At 41.4% G+C, this 19,101-nt stretch overlaps 1 protein-coding gene across 1 annotated transcript in view; it reads left to right on the top strand.

The window, feature by feature from the left end:
• LOC122124475 (disks large-associated protein 1-like) overlaps positions 1-17,761 on the top strand; it is a 92,774-nt gene extending 75,013 nt beyond the window's left edge. Inside the window, exon 2 of the mRNA XM_042699196.1 lies at positions 17,543-17,761. Coding sequence (XP_042555130.1) covers positions 17,543-17,761 — 219 coding nt within the window. The remainder of the gene's footprint in view (positions 1-17,542) is intronic.
• The last annotated feature ends 1,340 nt before the right edge of the window (positions 17,762-19,101 follow it).

Genomic DNA, 19,101 nt, shown 5'->3' with positions numbered 1-19,101 from the left:
TTCTATACCTGATGCTCTAAAAAGCAGTGTTTTTCAATCTCCAAGTCACAACCAATTAGTGCTTACTAAAATCAATTTAATGGGTCAGGAACAACATTTTCAATTAAATAGAATACAAAAGAAGAGAATAGTCAAGAAGATTGAGCATTTGGCAAGCCAAAAGGTTAAGTATTTCCTTCCTTCTTTTATTTGTCTATATGTATAGAGAAGGTTGCCAAGGTAAAATGGATATTTTTTTGTGTGAAACAGTCAAAAACAGTTTAAAAGCCACCTCCAAAGAGAGAGGGAGGAAAGCAAGAAAACAAAAGCCTGGCTCTTCAGCAAGTTCACTTCTTGCTGAGAAAACAAACATCAGAATCATTTATATAAAGCAGCTAATCATGAAAGGGTAAAATGGTAAAATTAATGTTCTCCAGTCTTGTGTCTCATGGAATTAAGACTAAGGAGGTGCTGGCACTGGTGACTCACATCTGTTGTCCTAGCTACTCAGGAGGCTGAGATCTGAGAGTCGAGGTTTGAAGCCGAGGTTTGAAGCCAGCCTGGGCAGGAGAGTCCATGAGATTTTTATCTCTAACCACAGAAAAAGCCAGAAGTGGAGCTGTGGCTCAAAGTGACAGAGTGCTAGCCTTGGGGAAAAAACGTTCAGGGACAGCACCCAGGCCCAGAGTTTAAGCCCCACAACTGACAAAAAAAAAAAAAACAACTAAGGAGCAATGAATAAGGTAATTCATCACTTCTTCCTGCATCAAACTTTTCTTCACTGGGCCTCCAGGACAGCAAGCACTGTTGATCCTCCTCACAGACTTTACTGGCTGCACCTTGGTTCTCTTCTCCCAAGACAGGAACAAAGCTGGATGGACACAGGTCTTCTACAATTCATTTATCAGCATTCATTCTCTAGGTGGCCTCCTTCATTCTCAGAGCCTGAAGTGCCATAGGCATGAGCAATGGATTCTTTTTAGGTCAAATTGCCTGACCTTCCAGAGAGAGAGAGAGAGAGAGAGAGAGAGAGAGAGAGAGAGAGAGAGAGAGAGGAGGGGGCCCAGCTTCCTACTCAACATCTCTGCTTAAATGTCCCACGGGCATCTCAAATTTAGTATAGCCCAACTGAACTCCAATTTTAAACCTCTTTCCACAGTCTGCTCCTATCTTGAACCTCTTCATCTCAGCTAATGGGAATTCCACCCATTAACCAGGCCAAAGCCTTGGAATCATCCTGGAATCTTCTCTTCCAACCTATGTGTCTGTATCATTATTAAGAAACCTATTAGCACTCTCCTCTCCCCACCTCCACCACAACCACTTGGTGCTTCCTCTTTGATTCCAGTCCTGGATTCTTGCATGAGCCTCTGTCTTCTCTTGATTTAGTTATTCTCAATTCAGTAATGTAAGAACTCCTCCTCTTCCTTTTCTTCTTCTTGCTTTTCATCTTCCTCTTCTTTCTTCTTTCCTTTCTCCTCCTCCTTTTTTCCTCTTCCTTTTTCACAGTGGAAATTGAACTTAACACCCTCATAATTGTTAGGCAAATAATCTATACCATTTAAGATATGCCTCTATCCTTTTGTGACATCATTTTGTTTTTTGTGTTTATTGCCCATACCAGGGCTTGAACTCAAAAGTCTAATCAGTGCTCACTTGACTTATTTGTTCCTAATCAGTGCTCTATCACTTGAGCCATGCTTCCAACCTGGTTTTTTGCTGATTAATTGGAGATGGAGTCTTGAAGATTTTCTGTCTGGCCAGGCTTTGAATTACCATCCTTCAGGACTCAATCTCTTGAGTAGCTAGGATTACAGAGACATGACCCACTATCGCCCAACTTCTTACTTTGTTTTTGAAATAGGATTTTGCTACCTTGTCCTTGAACTTGTGATCTTCCTGCCTCTACTTCCCAAGTTGATAATATTACAGGTCTGTGTCACTATGCTCTGCAGTAACCTTATTTTCTTAAACTAGTATGTATCTGTCTGGAATCAAAACCACCTTTTTATTTCCACCTCACCCTGAGTGAAAACCATAGTCTTTACAACTATCTGAAAGGTACACCTGAAATGAGTTTCAGCCCCTTCTACTATCACTGCACTCCAATTCTATCTCTTCTTAGTGCATTCTGTCTGCATGGCTTCCACCTGTCACCAGGTATACAAGGCCTGGCCTTGGGACCATCTGCTCTTCCTCTAGCCTTGAGTACTCTTCCTGCAGACATGGGAGCCACTCTCCCAGCCTGTCTGATCTTTATTCAGTAGTCCTTTCCCTCCAGTGCCCTCCAATGAGGGCAGTTAACACTGCATTTCCTGCAAGCTTCCCTTTCTCCATAGTCTCTTTGTCTCCTTCCCTTTGTCCCTTCCCTGACTCCTTTTTTCTCCAGTGCACATATACATCCAACATGCATGTTCCTTACTTGGTTAATGTCTTCCACCTTCCCCATCAGGGCAGATATTCCTTTCTGTTTTCATGTTGCTCTCTATCTCCAGTACCTAATGTAGCACTCACAATGAGTTCAATAAACCTGGTAACAAATAGAAGAAGTTGAATTTAGAGCAAACCTTATGAGGGACACTGTAAGGAGCACTGCACTTGGGATCTTTCCTTTCAGTGTGGCTTGAGCTAGCTTAGAAACACTGATTCAGATAGCCATTGAGTACATCCTACTCACATGTGCATCTGCTGCGTGACAAGTCCTGTTTCTGCTGCTTGCAGAGAGTAAGTTGAAACACAGCTGAAAGTTAAGATCCTCAAGAGGCACCTGCCTTGAATGATGATTGTGAAAGTGAAATTTTGTATCACTCATGTGCCTAAGGATACCAATGTTTTACTCTTTCTCCATACCAAGATTTAGATGTCATCTTATGGTTTTACAGATGAAGGGTGGATGGGCTCAGGGAAGAAGGGATTCTATTGTGAGCCATTTGAATATTGTACATTTGCAGGCATTATGGAGGGCACTGAGAATGGAATATCCAGAGAGCCTCAAGAGGCAGCAATAATTAAATGACAATAATCAAATGTGGAAGATGGACATCTTCTTAAATAGTCATCCCCATTTGCTTTGATTTGTTTGCTTGCAGATGCCAAAGAGTTAAATCAATAATTCATAATACTTTGTAACCTCATCTACAATTAATAGAGGAACTAAAAGAAAACTATTTTGTGGAATGTATTTCAAAATTCATAACGTTCAAATCAACTACTAATATGATAATATTTGAGATGACTGATTTGCTAAAACTTTCTGTATCTTTTTTCTTTCTTTCTTTTATGCCAGTCCTCATACCGGATGCTGTCCTAGGCTATTTTGCTCAAGGCTAGCATTCTACCTCTTGAGCCACAGCAGCTTTATTGGTGGTTAATTGGAGTTAAGAGTCTTATGAATTCTCCTTCCAGGCCTGTTATACTATTTTTAATAAAATGATCAAACTCTGAGATCTAAGAGAAAAGATTTATACTCATATAATAGCTCTATTATTTTCTCATTCTTTCTTTATCGCAACTTTATGTTTTAAAGAGACAGGTTCAGCCAGGCATTTGTGGTACTTATAATCCTAGCTCTTCAGGAGCCTGAGATCTGGAGGATCACCATTCAAAGCCAGCTTGAGCAGGAAAATTCATGAGACTCCAAAAACTAAACAAAAAATGGGGAAAAATGAAACAAAATAGAATCATGCTCATACAATTGGACAAATAATTTGGATGTGTATAGCACAGATTATGGGTTGGGAAATTTGTGAAGATTTTAAGCAATGTTGCAGATTCGTTTCCATGGATGATAGTTCCATTTCTGTGGACCTTAGAAGGAAGAGCAAGAATCCTCTACCTCTTTCTCTGTTTCTAAACACCAGATACATCATTCTAGTTTGCCTCTGGGAACTCAGTTTTTGGAACTAGAAAGTCTAGCCACAAACCACATGAGATGAAGTAGAATATAAAGATATAATCAATGGATCCATTAACAACTCTAAGCCATCAGATAGATACACCTCCAACATGCACAAAAAAGGAACAACAGCATCAAAAACCAAGCCTGGGCTCCAAATTTGCTTATCTCTTACATAGCCAATGGAGATAAATAGATTGACCATTTACCTAAACCTCTGTATTTTTATCTTGTACTCTTTTGAGATGTTGTATTATATTTCACCAAATTTTGCAGCTGACTATAACCACTGGGTGGAGACTACTGTCTGTGGCCATTACTTTAAACTTTTTGGTTCTTCTAAGCATCTAATACTGACTTATAATCTTCAAAGTGTTGTAGCATTATATCTTTCAGTAACTTAATGCTTCAATTTTATTCGTAATGGAAAATTATTGTAACTAAGGATTTTGTATTGTTTGGTTGGTTTTCCTGAGGTTTGGACTCAGGATCTTATCTTCTCTCAGCTTGCTCACTCAGCTGGTGGTCTACCACCTCCAGCCTACCTTTTAGATGGTTAACTGGAGATGGAGTTTTGCAGACCCTTCTGACTAGGCTGGCTTGGAACTACAATCCTCCAGATCTCAGCCTCCTGAGTAGCTAGGATTATAAGCATGAGCTACTGGCACCAACTGTGTTTTTAAACTCTTGACAAAAGCACAGTGTATAGAAAACAGCATAAAAATTTGAGTGAGACAAATCTGCATTTCAATTCCCATTACCATGTACTAGCTATATTCCTTAGCACATTGTTCAATGCCACAAAGTCCCAACATTCTCCTCTTTGCAACGACGTTAGTAACATTGTGAAATTTTTTTGTGTGCTATGCGATATAATACTTATGTGTTAGGTTTTGTAAAATAGCATCCCATCCCAAGATCCTCACAGATTGAACATTGAACAGGTTTAGCTAACGCACATATCTCTGGAGCATCACCAACTGATAGTGGATAACCTGGTTAATGGGATGTGCAATTGGCTTAGTTCAGCTCCTGTACCTCTTTCTCAAACACAAGGGCCTCCAGTGGGCAAGGAAAGGATCCTCGATGCATAACCATTGGCCATGACTATAAGAGCCAGAAGTAAAACCAAGATATCAAAACCCACAAGTGTCTAGCCTACACAGTCTACTATTTCTTAACGTGATCATAAAGGCATCTTCCCAATGAACAGTGTCATCTTTGACATTAGCTGGCACTGCGTTGCCTTCCTATGGAAGCCTCCTATCTTTTGGTATACCCTCTGCCATGTTTCTTAGTGGCCTCAGTCCCTTACCCCACATATAACACACAGACTTTCTGCTCCTACTAAATGGCATTTCCCCAGGGAAGAGAATTATGGGATCACACTCCAAACCCAGTAGGTAATTCAGAACTGTGATTTAATACAGGACTCAGCTTGATGTACTTGAAAGCTATTTTTGCTCTTTTCTTTCATCCATCCTCCAAATTCGCCTGATTCGCTTAAAACTTGTAAATTCCTTTGAGTTCAGAGACAATGTTTGAGAAAATGCTTTAGTTATATTCCCCCCCCCCCCCCCCCCCCGCTCAGAAACTTCTGCAGGGCTAGTTCCCCCTGCAGATTGGTATAATGTTCATAGGTAAGAATAATCACATTTGGGTCAGTTGATGATCACATCACCAGTTCATATCACTGTTTACAAAGCTCTTTTCTTTCAAGAGCATTTTAAAACCATGTGGAGTGAACTATAACAAAAGGTAAAACCCCTATTTTACAGGTAGGTAGTTCTGCTTGTCCTGAAAAGGTAATTTGGAACAATCTGAAACAAATGAAGTTTTACACCAGCTTCTGGCTTCTAAGGGAGTGAAGGAAGGGCGGTTGCCAGGGAGATCTCTTGTTTGGGAAAAGGACAATCATACCTAGGGATCTGCATATCGTGTCATGTGTAATTTTCCTATTCCTGCCTTCTTTCCTTTTCTTTTTCTTTATTCTGTGATTGCTATGAGAAGAGCAAGCTAAAAAGGCTACAGGGACACTTAAGCCAAGTCGCATTTGTCAAGGTGAAAGCTGTGTGGAGCAGAAAAACAATTCTCCCAGCTGGAAAGAAGATGCAAAGGAGCCGAGTGAGTAGGGAATCTGAGAGCCCACTAAAAGTGCTTAGAAGGCCAGCACATGACCACCATGTCTGCAAACAGCAGTAGACAGGAACTTGAACTTCACAGCAAAGCCTTCTAAGGAACCTTAAACCATACTCGGGGTGCTCTTCCCAAAGGGCCCCAAAGCCATCCTGGAAGGTGTCTCTGTCATTCAAGTTTTCCCATTCCCCTCAAGCCATCCCTTTATTTAAAACAGTAACAGCAGATAAAGGAGCCAAAAGACTAAAACAAACACTCTTTTGTTCGTAAACATTTCAAGCGTTTATTATCTGAAGCCCTCTTTGGGGATTGCTAGGAAATCAGTAACATAATTATATGATTGCCTCAATAGTACATTTTTATTTTCTAAGCACCGTTAAATGGAAGCATGCAGTCCACAGTTCTTTCCTTTTTCCTTCTCGGTTTTAGTTTACTTATCCACTCAGTGATTGGGGATTCATCAGAGACAGAGTGTTGTTATTAAAAGCTTTGGTGTCAGACAGATCAGACTCTTGTGAGTTATGATGACCTTGGGACAGTCATCTCTCCTTTCTGTGAGTCTCAGTTTTACAGCAGTAAAACAGAAATAGCAGTGTCTGTTTCATGGGACTGCTGAAAAGGATCAAAGTAAGGAACATAGGCACTTCTACCGTCCCTTTGAGGGTATTCCAGAATTATCAGGTAATTCCCTAAGTGTTAAATCCTCAGTTCTCCTTCCACAAGTGTAGATTTTTTTTTCCTTGCTATTGACCCTTCCTCAACAAGCTCAGAAAGGACCGAATAGGTTGCCACCCACCCACCCCAGCCAATGCTTAAGCACCTGTTGAAATGCTGGCTCCTATTGAAATATCCTGCCCTTAAGGAGATGTTGCTCAGAGATCAACTTGCAACTATAAAGTTGTTACTGATACCATTCCAATCACTATCCCTCCTTGCTAAAGAGTCAGCTAAATGCCTAAGTGACTTCTCGATTCCCTGGCTCCTGATGAATTCTGCTTCTGCCACTTCATCCCCTGTCCACCTACATGTCTGCAATGCAGAATGGCACTGGCCTCTGCCCTTGTGTATTTTCAAGACATGGGAACCATTTCAGCCATCCAGGCTTTCTAAGTGTCTTCATTCTTTTTGTGGCTCTCAGATTTCCCAAAATCTCACGCATTTTCATTCTCCAAACCTCACCATTCCGACTTTCCATCCTGAGATGATCCACTCTGGGGGAGTCACAAGCACACACGCCTTCATCTCAGCCATTGGACCATCACTGGCAAAGAATGTCTGATTGCATCTATTAGTCACATTGTGGTACCAGCAGTCCCATCCAAAGGGGGAGGGGTGGAATTAGAGCTACTTGTAAAGTCATTTTTGTCATTTTAATTTGAACTCATATTTGAACCAGTATTCATGGATTCATTTATTTTTTAGGCATAAACTTTAGGGAGAAAAAAACCTCAAAAAGTTGTTTACTTATCTGAAATATGTGCTCTGTAGAAAATAAGAATTATTCTCCAAAAGCCATCTGCAGGCATGGAGAAGAAAAGGATTCCAGGACGGTGAACAGTAGACCCCAGCCTGGGTATAGTGCTATGCTGCACTAGTTACTAACATCTTTGGATCTCAGCTTCTTTATTTGACAAGCTAATGTTATAATATTTACTCTCCTCGTTGTTCAGAACAGCTGTAAGCATCATGGAACATTAGATGAACATACAGGGTTTTTGCAAAATCGCAGCACAAATGAAAGCTGATTGGCCACTGAGGATGGCCACCAAGTTCTGTATTTATCATGTTAAGGGACATCCCTTGTTCAGCATCTTGTCCTGCTTTCCATACATATTTTTAAAGAGTCTTTAATTGATTCTGAGATCTTTATTATTCACATTTTAGCATCTATACATGCACCATGTAATCTATGGTGTACCCCCACTTAATTGATAGTGTATCTTAATGGTACCAAAAAACTGTGAGATTTGAATTACATTTTAGAGTTCAAACAATGGGGTGTTTTATCTTAGAAGAAAGCAGAAGGGTAAAACTAGGATTAGTTTGTTTATTCCAAATGGGAAGAACTTTATTAACTAAGTGGAGATAAGGGATTTAAAAAATAATTAGCGAAGTGTTTCAGAAGTTATTACCTTGAATCATGAAACCTTTCAAGCTTCCCTATAAGGGAAGTATTTTAAAGACCCCTGGCTCTGAGCCACAGCTCACAGGCCTCCCAGAACTGATCCCCTTTCAGCTGAGATTGGGAAAAACCTAAGAGAGGAAAAAAAAGAGCAGCACCAATCCACCTCCAAAGGACACACGAGGCAGATAAATAAAAATAACTTTATGTGCCTGTAGGTCAATGTAGGACCTACAGTCATGTTCTTCCCAGTTGACTGTCATGTAGTCTATATGCATTTATTTCTTATGCTATAGCCTTCTGAAATGCTTCTATTTTTCACTCCCCTAATATCTATTATAGGCCATGCTTTAAAAGTAGCCAGGTTTCTTTGAATGCCAATGGATCATGCCTGTAATCCTAACTACTTAGCAGGCCAAGAAGGGAGGCTGGAGATTCAGGGCAAAGTTTGTGAGACTCTTAATCAATAGCTAGGTGCAGAGATACATGCCTGTCATACTAGCTTTGTAGAAGGCTGAAATTGGGAGGATCATGGCTCCAGGCTAGCCTCAGGCAGAAAAGTCCATGAGACTCCATGTCAATAAAAGAAACTGAATATGGAAGTGTGTACCTATCATCCCAGCAATGATGGAAACCAAATATGACTGTATTGAAGTACAGGCACATGCCTGAACAGAAAGTAAGATTCTATCTCAAAAATTACCAGCACAGGGCTGGGAAGGTGGCTCAGTGGTAGAGCGCTTGCCTTGCATGCCTGAGGCACTGGGTTCGATTCCTAAGCACCACATAAGCAAAAAGAAAGCACCACATAAGCGCCAGAAGTGGCGCTGTGGCTCAAGTGGTAGAGCGCTAGCCTTGAGCTGAAGAGCTGAGGGACAGCGCTCAGGCCCAGAGTTCAGGCCCCACCACCAGACGCCCCCAAAAAAAATTATCAGCACAAAAACGGCTTGGAGTTAGGTCTCAGTTGGTAAAGTGTTTGTCTAGCAAATGCAAAGCCCTGAGTTCAAAACTCTAGTACCATACAAAAATAAAGGTAATCCAGTTTCAATAGAGTGGCTCCTAGCTTCAGAAGGTGGAAATTGAGAGGATCGTGGTTCAGAGTGAGCCTAGGCAAAAAGCTCTTGGGATCCCCATCTCAATCAATAAAATGTGGGTGTGGTCATTTAGTTCTATCGTCCCAGCTACATGGGAAATGTAAATAGAAGAGTTCTTTTATAATAAACATTAAAAGATACCTTTATAGTTTATGTCCAGGCTGACTGATGCATAAACGCAAGACCATATTTGAAAAATAGCGAAGCAAAAAAGACTGAGGCTGAATTGATGGAGCACCAGCTTGGCCAACATAAGAACCTAAGTTCAGGGGCTGGGAAGGTGGCTCAGTGGTAGAGCGCTTGCCTTGCATGCGTGAGGCCCTGGGTTCGATTCCCCAACACCACATAAGCAAAAAGAAAAAAAACTGGAAGTGACACTGTGGCTCAAGTGGTAGAGCGCTAGCCTTGAGCTGAAGAGCTGAGGGACAGCGCCCAGACCCAGAATTCAGGCCCCATGACCGGACCCAAAAAAAAAAAAAAAAAAAAGAACCTAAGTTCAAACCCCAGCTTGTGGGAGGAAAAAAATTAAAAATAAAAGATAACGCATTTCCAACCTTTAAGCTCACAATTTTGTGTTTTAGTGTTTATAAACTGTATTCATATTTTATCTTTATCCATTATAGATATGTTAGCATTCCACTTTACAGAGGGAAAAACTAAATCACAGAAGTGAAGTGATTTATCCAAGATCACATGATGATTAGAAGCAAAGCTGGTTTAGGAGCTCATTCATTCATTTATTTTGTGCCACATTTACCCAGAAACCTATTATGTTTCTAACACCACTGAGGCTCTAGAAATAGACAATGAGAAACTTGCCTGTGACCTTTGCTAGCCTGCCCTTCCCAGCTCAGTGACTCTGAGCTGAACAGAACAGAGCCACCATGCAGTTCAGAATAAAGCAGGAAAAAAAGCTGGAAGGGGCTCTGTGGCTCAAGTGGTAGAGCGCTAGCCTTAAGCTGAAGAGCTGAGGGACAGCGCCCAGGCCCAGAGGTCAGGCCCCACGACTGGACCCCCCCCCCCAAAAAAAAGGATAATTCCCATAGGGGTTTCTTTTTCCCCTTGGATTTCTGCTTTGTGAAGCAGAGGTTGGTATTGGGGAAATTCAGACAACTGGTCTTGTCCAAGATGGCCTGAAGGGGCTGGTTCTCCCCTCAGTGCTCTAGAATAAGAGGAAGGTCCACAAGATGGATCATTCATGGAGGGGAGACATGACAGGACTAGGCATTTCTATTTTTGCTTAAGAATATTTGAGTTTTGTCACCCTTACATTACCAAAGAAAACTGAAAGCTGTCATCAGAGTCTTTGTGAAGAGCTATGGTGATCCATAATTAAGGAGTTATCTGTGGGCTCAATACGGGAGCCAAGTGCTCTGAAGAGTATGGAACTGCCAGAAAACACACCTTTACCAAGCACACCCTACACAGCTGTGGGCATTGCTTCATTTAGTATGCAGGTGGTTCTATGGAGGTGGTTCTATGCAGGAATAAGAGGCAGTCATTACCTAAGTTGTCCAGCATGAATGTGAAACTGGCTTGTGGAATTGTAGAACCCAGTGCTTCAGCAATTCAACTTTTCCTGTCTCCAGTAAGCTTACAGATGAGAACTAGTAGTGATGCAGATAAGTACTCAAAATGAGCATGGGCATCAGGCAGAGGCTGGCAGGTATTTTCTGTACGCCAGACCATTTCTATCACAACCACACAGCTCTGCCCTTGTAGGTTAAAGCCAGCCATAGACAATGAAAGACCATGGATATGTATCAATAAAACTTTATTTATAAAAACCAGACAGTGGTCCAGATTTAGATTGCAAGCTATAGTTTACTGACTCCTTATGTAGATGGCACATGCTACAGATTTCATAACGGAGACAGTAAGCTTAGGATGGAGAGTTAGAAGGAACTTTGAAGTAACTGAGTCCAAGTTTGAAAGAAAATATTTTTTTTGTCACTTGTGGGGCCTGAACTCTGGGCCTGGGCTCTGTCCCTTAGCTCTTCAACTCAAGGATAGTGCTCCACCACCTGAGCCACAGCACCACTTCTGGCTTTTCCTGCTTATGTGGTGCTGAGGAATCGAACCCAGAGCCTCATGCATGCAAGGCAAGCACTCGACCACTGAGCCACCTACCCAGCCCAAGTTTGAAATACAATTTGACATGAACTTGCAAAATAGATGAGGCCTGCCCTGATCTCTTAATCTCCCCTTATATAACTTCCCTTCTGCTCAATGCCCTCTGGTCAAACTGGCATTTTCATTCATAGGCATTGATTACACCAAGCTTACTCTAAAGACTTTTGCACTTGCTGAGTCTTCTGGCTGGAAGCTCCACCCCTAGGTCTTCCCTGGGCAGGCTGCTTTGGTCATCAGATCTCCTCAGAGACATTCCCTCCTCAGAGCATCAACTCTGGGGAATAAACCAAGGGAGCCATCATCTCATGTATTTTCCTCAAAGCATTTATACTTTCTGAAATTAACTTCTTCGTTTATTTCGTGTTTGTCTACTCTTCCAGCTTTCCTAGAATGTAAGTTCCCTAAATGATATCAACGTTTGAATTATTCACTACTAGCAGATAAACAATCAAAAGTACTTGCAGAAGAAACTGAATAAGGGGTTGGGGGGGGGGGGTTGTCAAAAAGCAAGAGAGAGACTGTTAAGCATGCCCCATTAGGTGTTCTGTTTTGTCTTGTTTTATGACTAAATGGAATGTAGTCTTCATTTGAATGAACCACCATTCAGTGTCTAACAATACTTCAGCTATAAGGAAACAACCTTACCAAGTGCTGTGGCTCTCATCTGTAATCTTAGCTACTAAAGAGGCTGAGATCTGAGTATGAAAGTTTAAAGCCAGCTTGGGAAGAAAAGTTGGGAAGAAAAGTTAACCAGGAAAAAAGCCAGATATGGTAGAGCACTAGCCTTGTGTGAAAAAGCTAAGGGACAGGCTGGGCACCTGCAGCTCACGCCTGTAATCCTAGTTACTCAGGAGGCTGAGATTTGAGAAGTATGACACCAGCTCAGGTAGGAAAGCTCATGATTCTCTTCTCTCCAATTAACTAACAAAAAAGCTTTAAGTGGAGCTGTGGCTCAAGTGGTGAGTGCTAGCCTTGATCAGAAAAGCTCAGGGACAGTGCCCAGGTCCCGAGTTCAATCCCCAGGACTGGTACCAAGAAAAAGCTAAGGAACAGAGCCCAGACCCTGAGTTCAAGCACCAGCACTAGCACACAAAAGAGACAGAAAGAAAGAGAAAGATGAAAAAATAAAAGAAGGAAGGGAAAGAGGGAGGGAGGAAGGTAGGTAGGCAGACAGGCAAGCAAGCAAGCAGGCAGGCTGCAGGTAATTAAAGGGTGACTGTAGGTCTTTGGTCACAGGTATGTTTTTTTGGTCTTCCAAATAACACCTTGCGACTTAGGTTGAGACTGACTATAATAAATAATGCCTACTGTTCTTCATCTTATCAAAAATAGCGCTCTTGAGGCAGGATTTGTAGCTATAATTCCAACTACTTGGGAGGCAGAAACGGGAAGATCCATTTTCCTAAGACCCTCTCTGAAAACAAACTAAAGTAAAAAGGACTGAGGGATAGCTCAAGAGATAGAAACCAAGTGTGAGGCCCTGAGTTCAAACCTCACTACCACCAAAAATAAATATTTTTAAAGTTGTCTGTTGGACTGTTAGTATTGAGATATAAGTATTACAAAATAAATAATCTTTTTTATGTTTTTTTTATTTTATCTTTAAGTAGTTGTACAAACAAGTTGTCATGCAACCATTCAACAAAGCAGTACATGAATACTTCTACTGTAAAACTTAAGATATCACAGATTGCTCTTTTTTTTCTGTACTCCAGATAAAACTCAGGATAGAACTCTAGCTTTTGAGCCACACCCCACTCCTTTTGTTTTTATTTGGTTTTTTTTTTTTTTTTGGGTCCAGTCGTGGGGCCTGAACTCTGGGCCTGGGCACTGTCCCTCAGCTCTTCAGCTCAAGGCTAGCGCTCTACCACTGGAGCCACAGCGCCACTTCCGGCTTTTTTCTTTTTGCTTATGTGGTGCTGAGGAATCGAAACCAGGGCCTCGAGCATGCAAGGCAAGCGCTCTACCACTGAGCCACCTTCCCAGCCCCTTTATTTGTTTTTTGAGGTAAGGTGTCTACTAATTTTGCCTGGGGTAAGCTTCAAACTCGCTATTGTCCTACCTCCCAACTAGCTAGGATTATAAGCATGCACCTCTGCACCTGGCTTGTTACTATTTCTTTCATGTGACTGGGTCAGCCACCTCCTAAAATGGCTCAGACCTGCATCCCATGAGCCTTGTGTTACAAACACCTGTGCTCTTTTCTTTCTGTTCCGGCTTCCTTTCTTACCAGACTTCAATTTCTTAAGCCACCATCACCAATAGCAATGAAGTCTTTCTCAGGAAGCTGCAAGTTTACCTTTTCTTTAGATTTCCCTAAATCATTTTCCTTGGTGAAACTGAAGTGGAAAGGCACTGTAACCTTTGACTAGGTGGCCATAGCATCAGCCCCCTCATGATCCAAAGGGCATAGTATTGAACTCTTTGGGCCCCTTACAAAGGTATGCTTGCCTTAAAAACTTGCACTTCAGCATTGTCTAACCTTGGCTTTAAACTTTAAGATACTTAAAAAAAGAAACTGTCTCAAATCTAGCAATTTTACTGGCCTCTCTAATGCAGCACCGATGTTTCACTTCTCCAAGTTCTTGATTGTCTGTATGCTTGCACTTTTTCGCAGAACTGATTTCCCTGTAAGCTTATTGAATGTTGCCTTTAGATAGTTGAGTAATATGTTGATACTTATATTCCACACCAATGGAAGGCACGTCAGCGTGGAGTCTTAGCTGCTATCTCTTGAAAAGGATGCTTCATTGAAAGGAATACAGATTAAATACTTCTCTGCTGGTTCCCTTAGCAACAGCTATAGACATTTCTAGTAAAAGCTCAAGTTCCTGCCAAAAGCCACCCTTGCAAAGCACCTAAACAGAAATTTGCTGCATTTTCCCTGTAAGTAATATTAGCTAATCAGTTCGTCATTAGTCTCTGACATATTCCCTGAGCAATATTATAAACTTCAGCACTGAGAAAGGGCAAGTGTTGGATGCATCATCCAAGACCCTACCCGTACCAAGTTAATTGTTACCATCTAATTGCTAAGCCAATAATGAGGTTCTAAACATAATCATATCTATGCAGTGAGTCACTTACCAACCAAACGAAAACTGAACTGTCATTAACATTTATAGTTTCCAAGAAGTCCTGTTGCTATGGTGATTTTGATGCTTGGGAGCTAAAAAAAATAAATACATAGATTTTTGAAAACCCTACAATTAATAAATTAGAAATATATTTAATGTGATGTATTATGGAGATGTCAAGGACTATATTTGTTCAATTCTTCAGGTTTCACAAAGCATAGCTTAGAACAAAAGGCTCTCAAACAAGGTGTGATGTGTACTCCTGCAATCCTGTCACTTAGGAGGCAGAGACAGAAGGATCATGGTTTGAGGAGAGACTTGGAAAATGTGGGAGACCCTTTCTTAAAACAGAAAACTAACTAAAAGCAAAAGGACTGAGAGTGTGGTTCAAGTGGTAAAGCACTTGCTATGTAAGTAGGATTCTCTGAATCCAAACTTTATTATCAGAGAGACAGAAACAGAGAGAGAGAAAGACACACCGGGAAGTAGGTTATTGATAATCATGGTCAGGGCAAGGCACAGGATCTGCCTCATTGAAACTCTGATCCTCAGGCCTGTCACTTAGGGTGAGTTCAATAACCTGAGTCTGCTCATTTGAAAATGATGGTAACCATAACAATTATTATTACATTATATATAATTATTATTATAAAGGGTGATATTCCACCCGTTAGTTGTTTGGATCCAACAAGTTAGTATTTATAAAGCATTTCTAACAGTGCATGCACACAAGAAACACAATGTGAGAATTTGTTAAGTTAAATAGACCTGTGCATACTGTAGTTCTGTCAAGTACCTTTCAAAATAAGAACCAACAAACTGCTGCTTTGAAGTCCATGGATAGTAACATCTCTGATGCTTCTAAGTATAAACCTGCAAATTACATAGAAATTTAAGGGGGAAAGGAGAATGATTTTTATAGTGGAACATCTATTCTCACTTCATGCAATTTAGAACTTTCTGCCTAATGTGATCTGAATCATTGTGGACAATTTTCTTCTTTACATGTCAGATTCATACACTATATAGATCGGCAAATTACTTCAGCTCTCTGATTGATGCCAAAAAAAGCTCATGTTTGCTGTGTATTGATTAAATAATTCCCCATAAGTAAATTTCTTACCATACTTAATTGCTAAGAATAAAACACTAGGCAGCACCAGTGACTCACCCCTGTAATCCTGGCTATTCAAGAGGCTGAGATCGGAGGATTGTGGTTCAAAGCCAGCCAGCCAGCCAATCAGGAAAATCCGTGAGGCTCTTAGTATCTTAAAAAGAAGAAGAAAAACGTCTGGGAGTGGAGCTGTGGCTCAAGTGGTTGAACGCTAGTCTTGAGCTTAAAAAAACTCAGGGACAGTACAAAAGCCCTTAGTTCATGACCCAGGACACAAATACACACACACACACACACACACACACACACAAAACATTGTATGAACTTAATAGATACCCAATAAATAATTAGTATCAGAATATTAAATATAATTTTCTCTTCTGTCCAGCTCCAATATCCCTTCTTGAATATTCCTCTCCATTGCCATTACTGCTAACTCCTGTTTCTGTTTCCCTTTAATTCGTATTTCATTTGTGGCACTATCTCTTCAACTTGCCAGCATGTGAATTCCCAAATTTATTCATCCTTTGTCTTCTTATCTCTGTTCCAGGCATGTTAAGGGCAAGAATCAACCTTGTCACTGCCTGCCCCTCTTACCAGGCTTTTCTCCCTCTCTTTTAATTAAACTGTGCCGGGTTACAAGCATTATAGGCCCTTGTTACTTCTTGACAGATGAACAGGGTGGTCATTATGCATTCCTTTCACCAAATAGAAGCAAAGTGAGATCATATGGGTGTAAGGTTGAATTCATGCTGGAGAGGAAAATCTAAAGGGAATTGAAGAGACTATCATAAGAATGTCATAATTGATGAGAATGTCAGCACTTTCAAAAGCATGATGTAATGCCAGCTCAACTTGAAAGACATGACTGTGAAAAGAAGGAACGCCATGCTCTGATAGCTGCTACTTGTGCTGTCCCCATAATTAGGGACTTAGAGGAGGATCCAGCAGACCCAGAGCGGGGAAAATGATTTGGATCAATAGCTACACTGGGTCAGCAGACCAATCAGAATTTGAACAGAGGAGTTGCTCTCAGAAGTGTGTTTTCTGTCAGTGTGTGCAAGGGATGCATGCTTGTACGTGTGTATGTGTGTGTGTGTGCACATGTGTATGTATGTGTGTGTACACATATATAGGAGCCAGAAAACATGCAGATTTTAAAACTACAACCAGCCAGGCACTGGTGGCTCACACCCTAGCTACTCAAGAGGCTGAGATCTGAGGACTGTGGTTCAAAAGCAGGCCCTGGCAGGAAAATCTAGGAAACCCTCATCTCCAGTTAAGCACCCAAAAACCAGAAGTAGAGCTGTTGCTCAAGTGCTAGCCTTGAGCACAAAAGCTCAGGGACAACTCCAAGGCCTTATGTTCAAGCCCCAGGACTGGCACAAAATAAACAAAACTGCACCACCTTTCAGGAAGACATCATTGGAAACCTTCAGAATGTTTTAAGCATATCTATGATGCTGAATACATATTAAAGAGAATACAGAAAGAATAAGGGATTAATCAGCAAAAGCATCTGGTATCGAGTAGAGCCCTGGCTTCAGAAACAAAGAGGCTGGCTCTGAGACAGTAGAGACAAAAAAGATCAGGAAAGGTATAGATAAATCAGAAAGATTCTGAATCTTAAATAATGATCGAGAACAGCTCAAAGAAATCTGCTCTCTTCTCCCATGGCTATCTATGCCTGACTCAGCTATTACCAGTGTGAGAAAATGGAGAAGTAGGAAATGAATCAGAGCCAATGATTCTCATTTCCCTTAATGCCTAGGATGCTTTTTATAAATGTGTTGTGTCAAGGATTTGCATGTCTTCAGTATATTTTCAAACGCATTACAGTTAAGCCCTATCAATGAAAGGTTAGCATCTAAAGTTTTAGATAATGATCTCTATTAGTTACAGCCAAAACAAACAGCAAAACAGAACAAAAAAGGCCAGGAGAGAGATGTAGGATTTCACAAACAAGGAATGACTTGTTTTCTCTCTGACCAGGTTCCTCAAGATGAATGGTCAGGATACACACCTCGAGGTAAAGATGATGAAATTCCATGCCGAAGGATGCGAAGTGGTAGCTACATCAAGGCCATGGGAGATGAAGACAGTGGGGACTCAGACACAAGTCCCAAGCCTTCTCCTAAAGTGGCTGCACGAAGAGAAAGTTATCTCAAAGCTACTCAGCCATCCCTCACAGAGCTCACCACACTCAAGTAAGTAGTCCAAACACCATGCTTCTCCTACGCAGCTCCTGAGTTATCATTCATTGTCAGACCAGGTGACTCCTCAAGATACTTAGGCTGGACACAGCCCACAGATGGAGCAGCATCTGAGTTCCAGTGCTCTTATTGATTTTGACATTGAAGTGGACCTGTGTAGATGAGGGCTCATAGTTCGACTCTGCACTGACCCTGAGCTGAACCCCCTCGATCCCAGGAAGCAAGGTTGAAACAATATAGAATGATTTCTGAAAATAAAGAGATTTCAGGTCAATGAGAAGATCCCTGTATCCCAACTTTGGAACATTTGTTTAGCCAGTTAAGATGCAGAAGAAATATTCTCTGAGAAACACTTGGAATGTGTGGATAATTGAGTAACATAATAGTATGATTATCTTAAAGCCATTTATAGAATGTGATCCTGTTTGGAAATTGAGTGACAGGTGAATGTTCTCGACCTATATGTTTAAATCTGAGGGCTCCAGGTGTATTACTTGGTGAGATATTAAAAGTGGGAAGAGTTGTTTGTTTAGCAAAATGAATTTATAAGTAGCACTTGGAAGCATTGTGCTCAGCTTTGGTCCTCAGCTCCACCCAGGCCTGAACTCCTCCCGGCCCTGGAGTTCTCGCCATACAGTTGGCCCCTCCCTCTTTCCACCCAGACCCACCGGAACTCTCATCTACCTCACTTCCTACCCTGAGACCCTGTGCTACCTAGATAGCGCAAGTCACCATGTGCTCTCTCTCTCCAGGGCAAATATGGCTCCTCTAATAAACCTTGTAATAATCTTTCCTCCTGTTCCTGCCTGCCTCTGTGTGGTCCCCTGGGATGGATGTATAGGATTCTTGCAGTATTTACCTTCATTTGGGCTGTTTGTGAACAGAGAAACATTGCAAAGGAAATGACCAAAGCTCATTATCTTAAACAAGGCCTCACTTAAATATTATTCATAGAGGGGCTGGGAAGGTGGCTCAGTGGTAGAGTGCTTGCCTTGCATGCCTGAGGCCCTGGGTTCGATTCTTCAGCACTACATAAGAAAAAAGCCAGAAGTGGCGCTGTGGCTCAAGTGGTAGAGCGCTAGCCTTGAGCTGAAGAGCTGAGGGACAGTGCCCAGGCCCAGAGCTCAGGCCCCACGACCGGACCCAAAAATATATATATATCTTATTTATAGAGAGTAAATCAGAGCCTTGGAATGTAGATCTACAGATAGAATTCCATTTGGAATTCTATATATTACAATTACTATTTATAAAGTACCTTTGATGCTTTGGCTCAAGTGCTAGTGTACTTGCCTTGAGCTGAAGAGGTCAGGGACAGAGCCCAGGCCCAAAGTTCAA

This window comes from Dipodomys spectabilis, unplaced genomic scaffold (genome assembly GCF_019054845.1).
Source record: "Dipodomys spectabilis isolate Male_0828 unplaced genomic scaffold, ASM1905484v1 ptg000235l, whole genome shotgun sequence".
NCBI lineage: Eukaryota > Metazoa > Chordata > Mammalia > Rodentia > Heteromyidae > Dipodomys > Dipodomys spectabilis.
The sequence above is the reverse complement of the archived record's forward strand: the minus strand, read 5'-3'. Positions and strand labels throughout refer to the sequence as shown.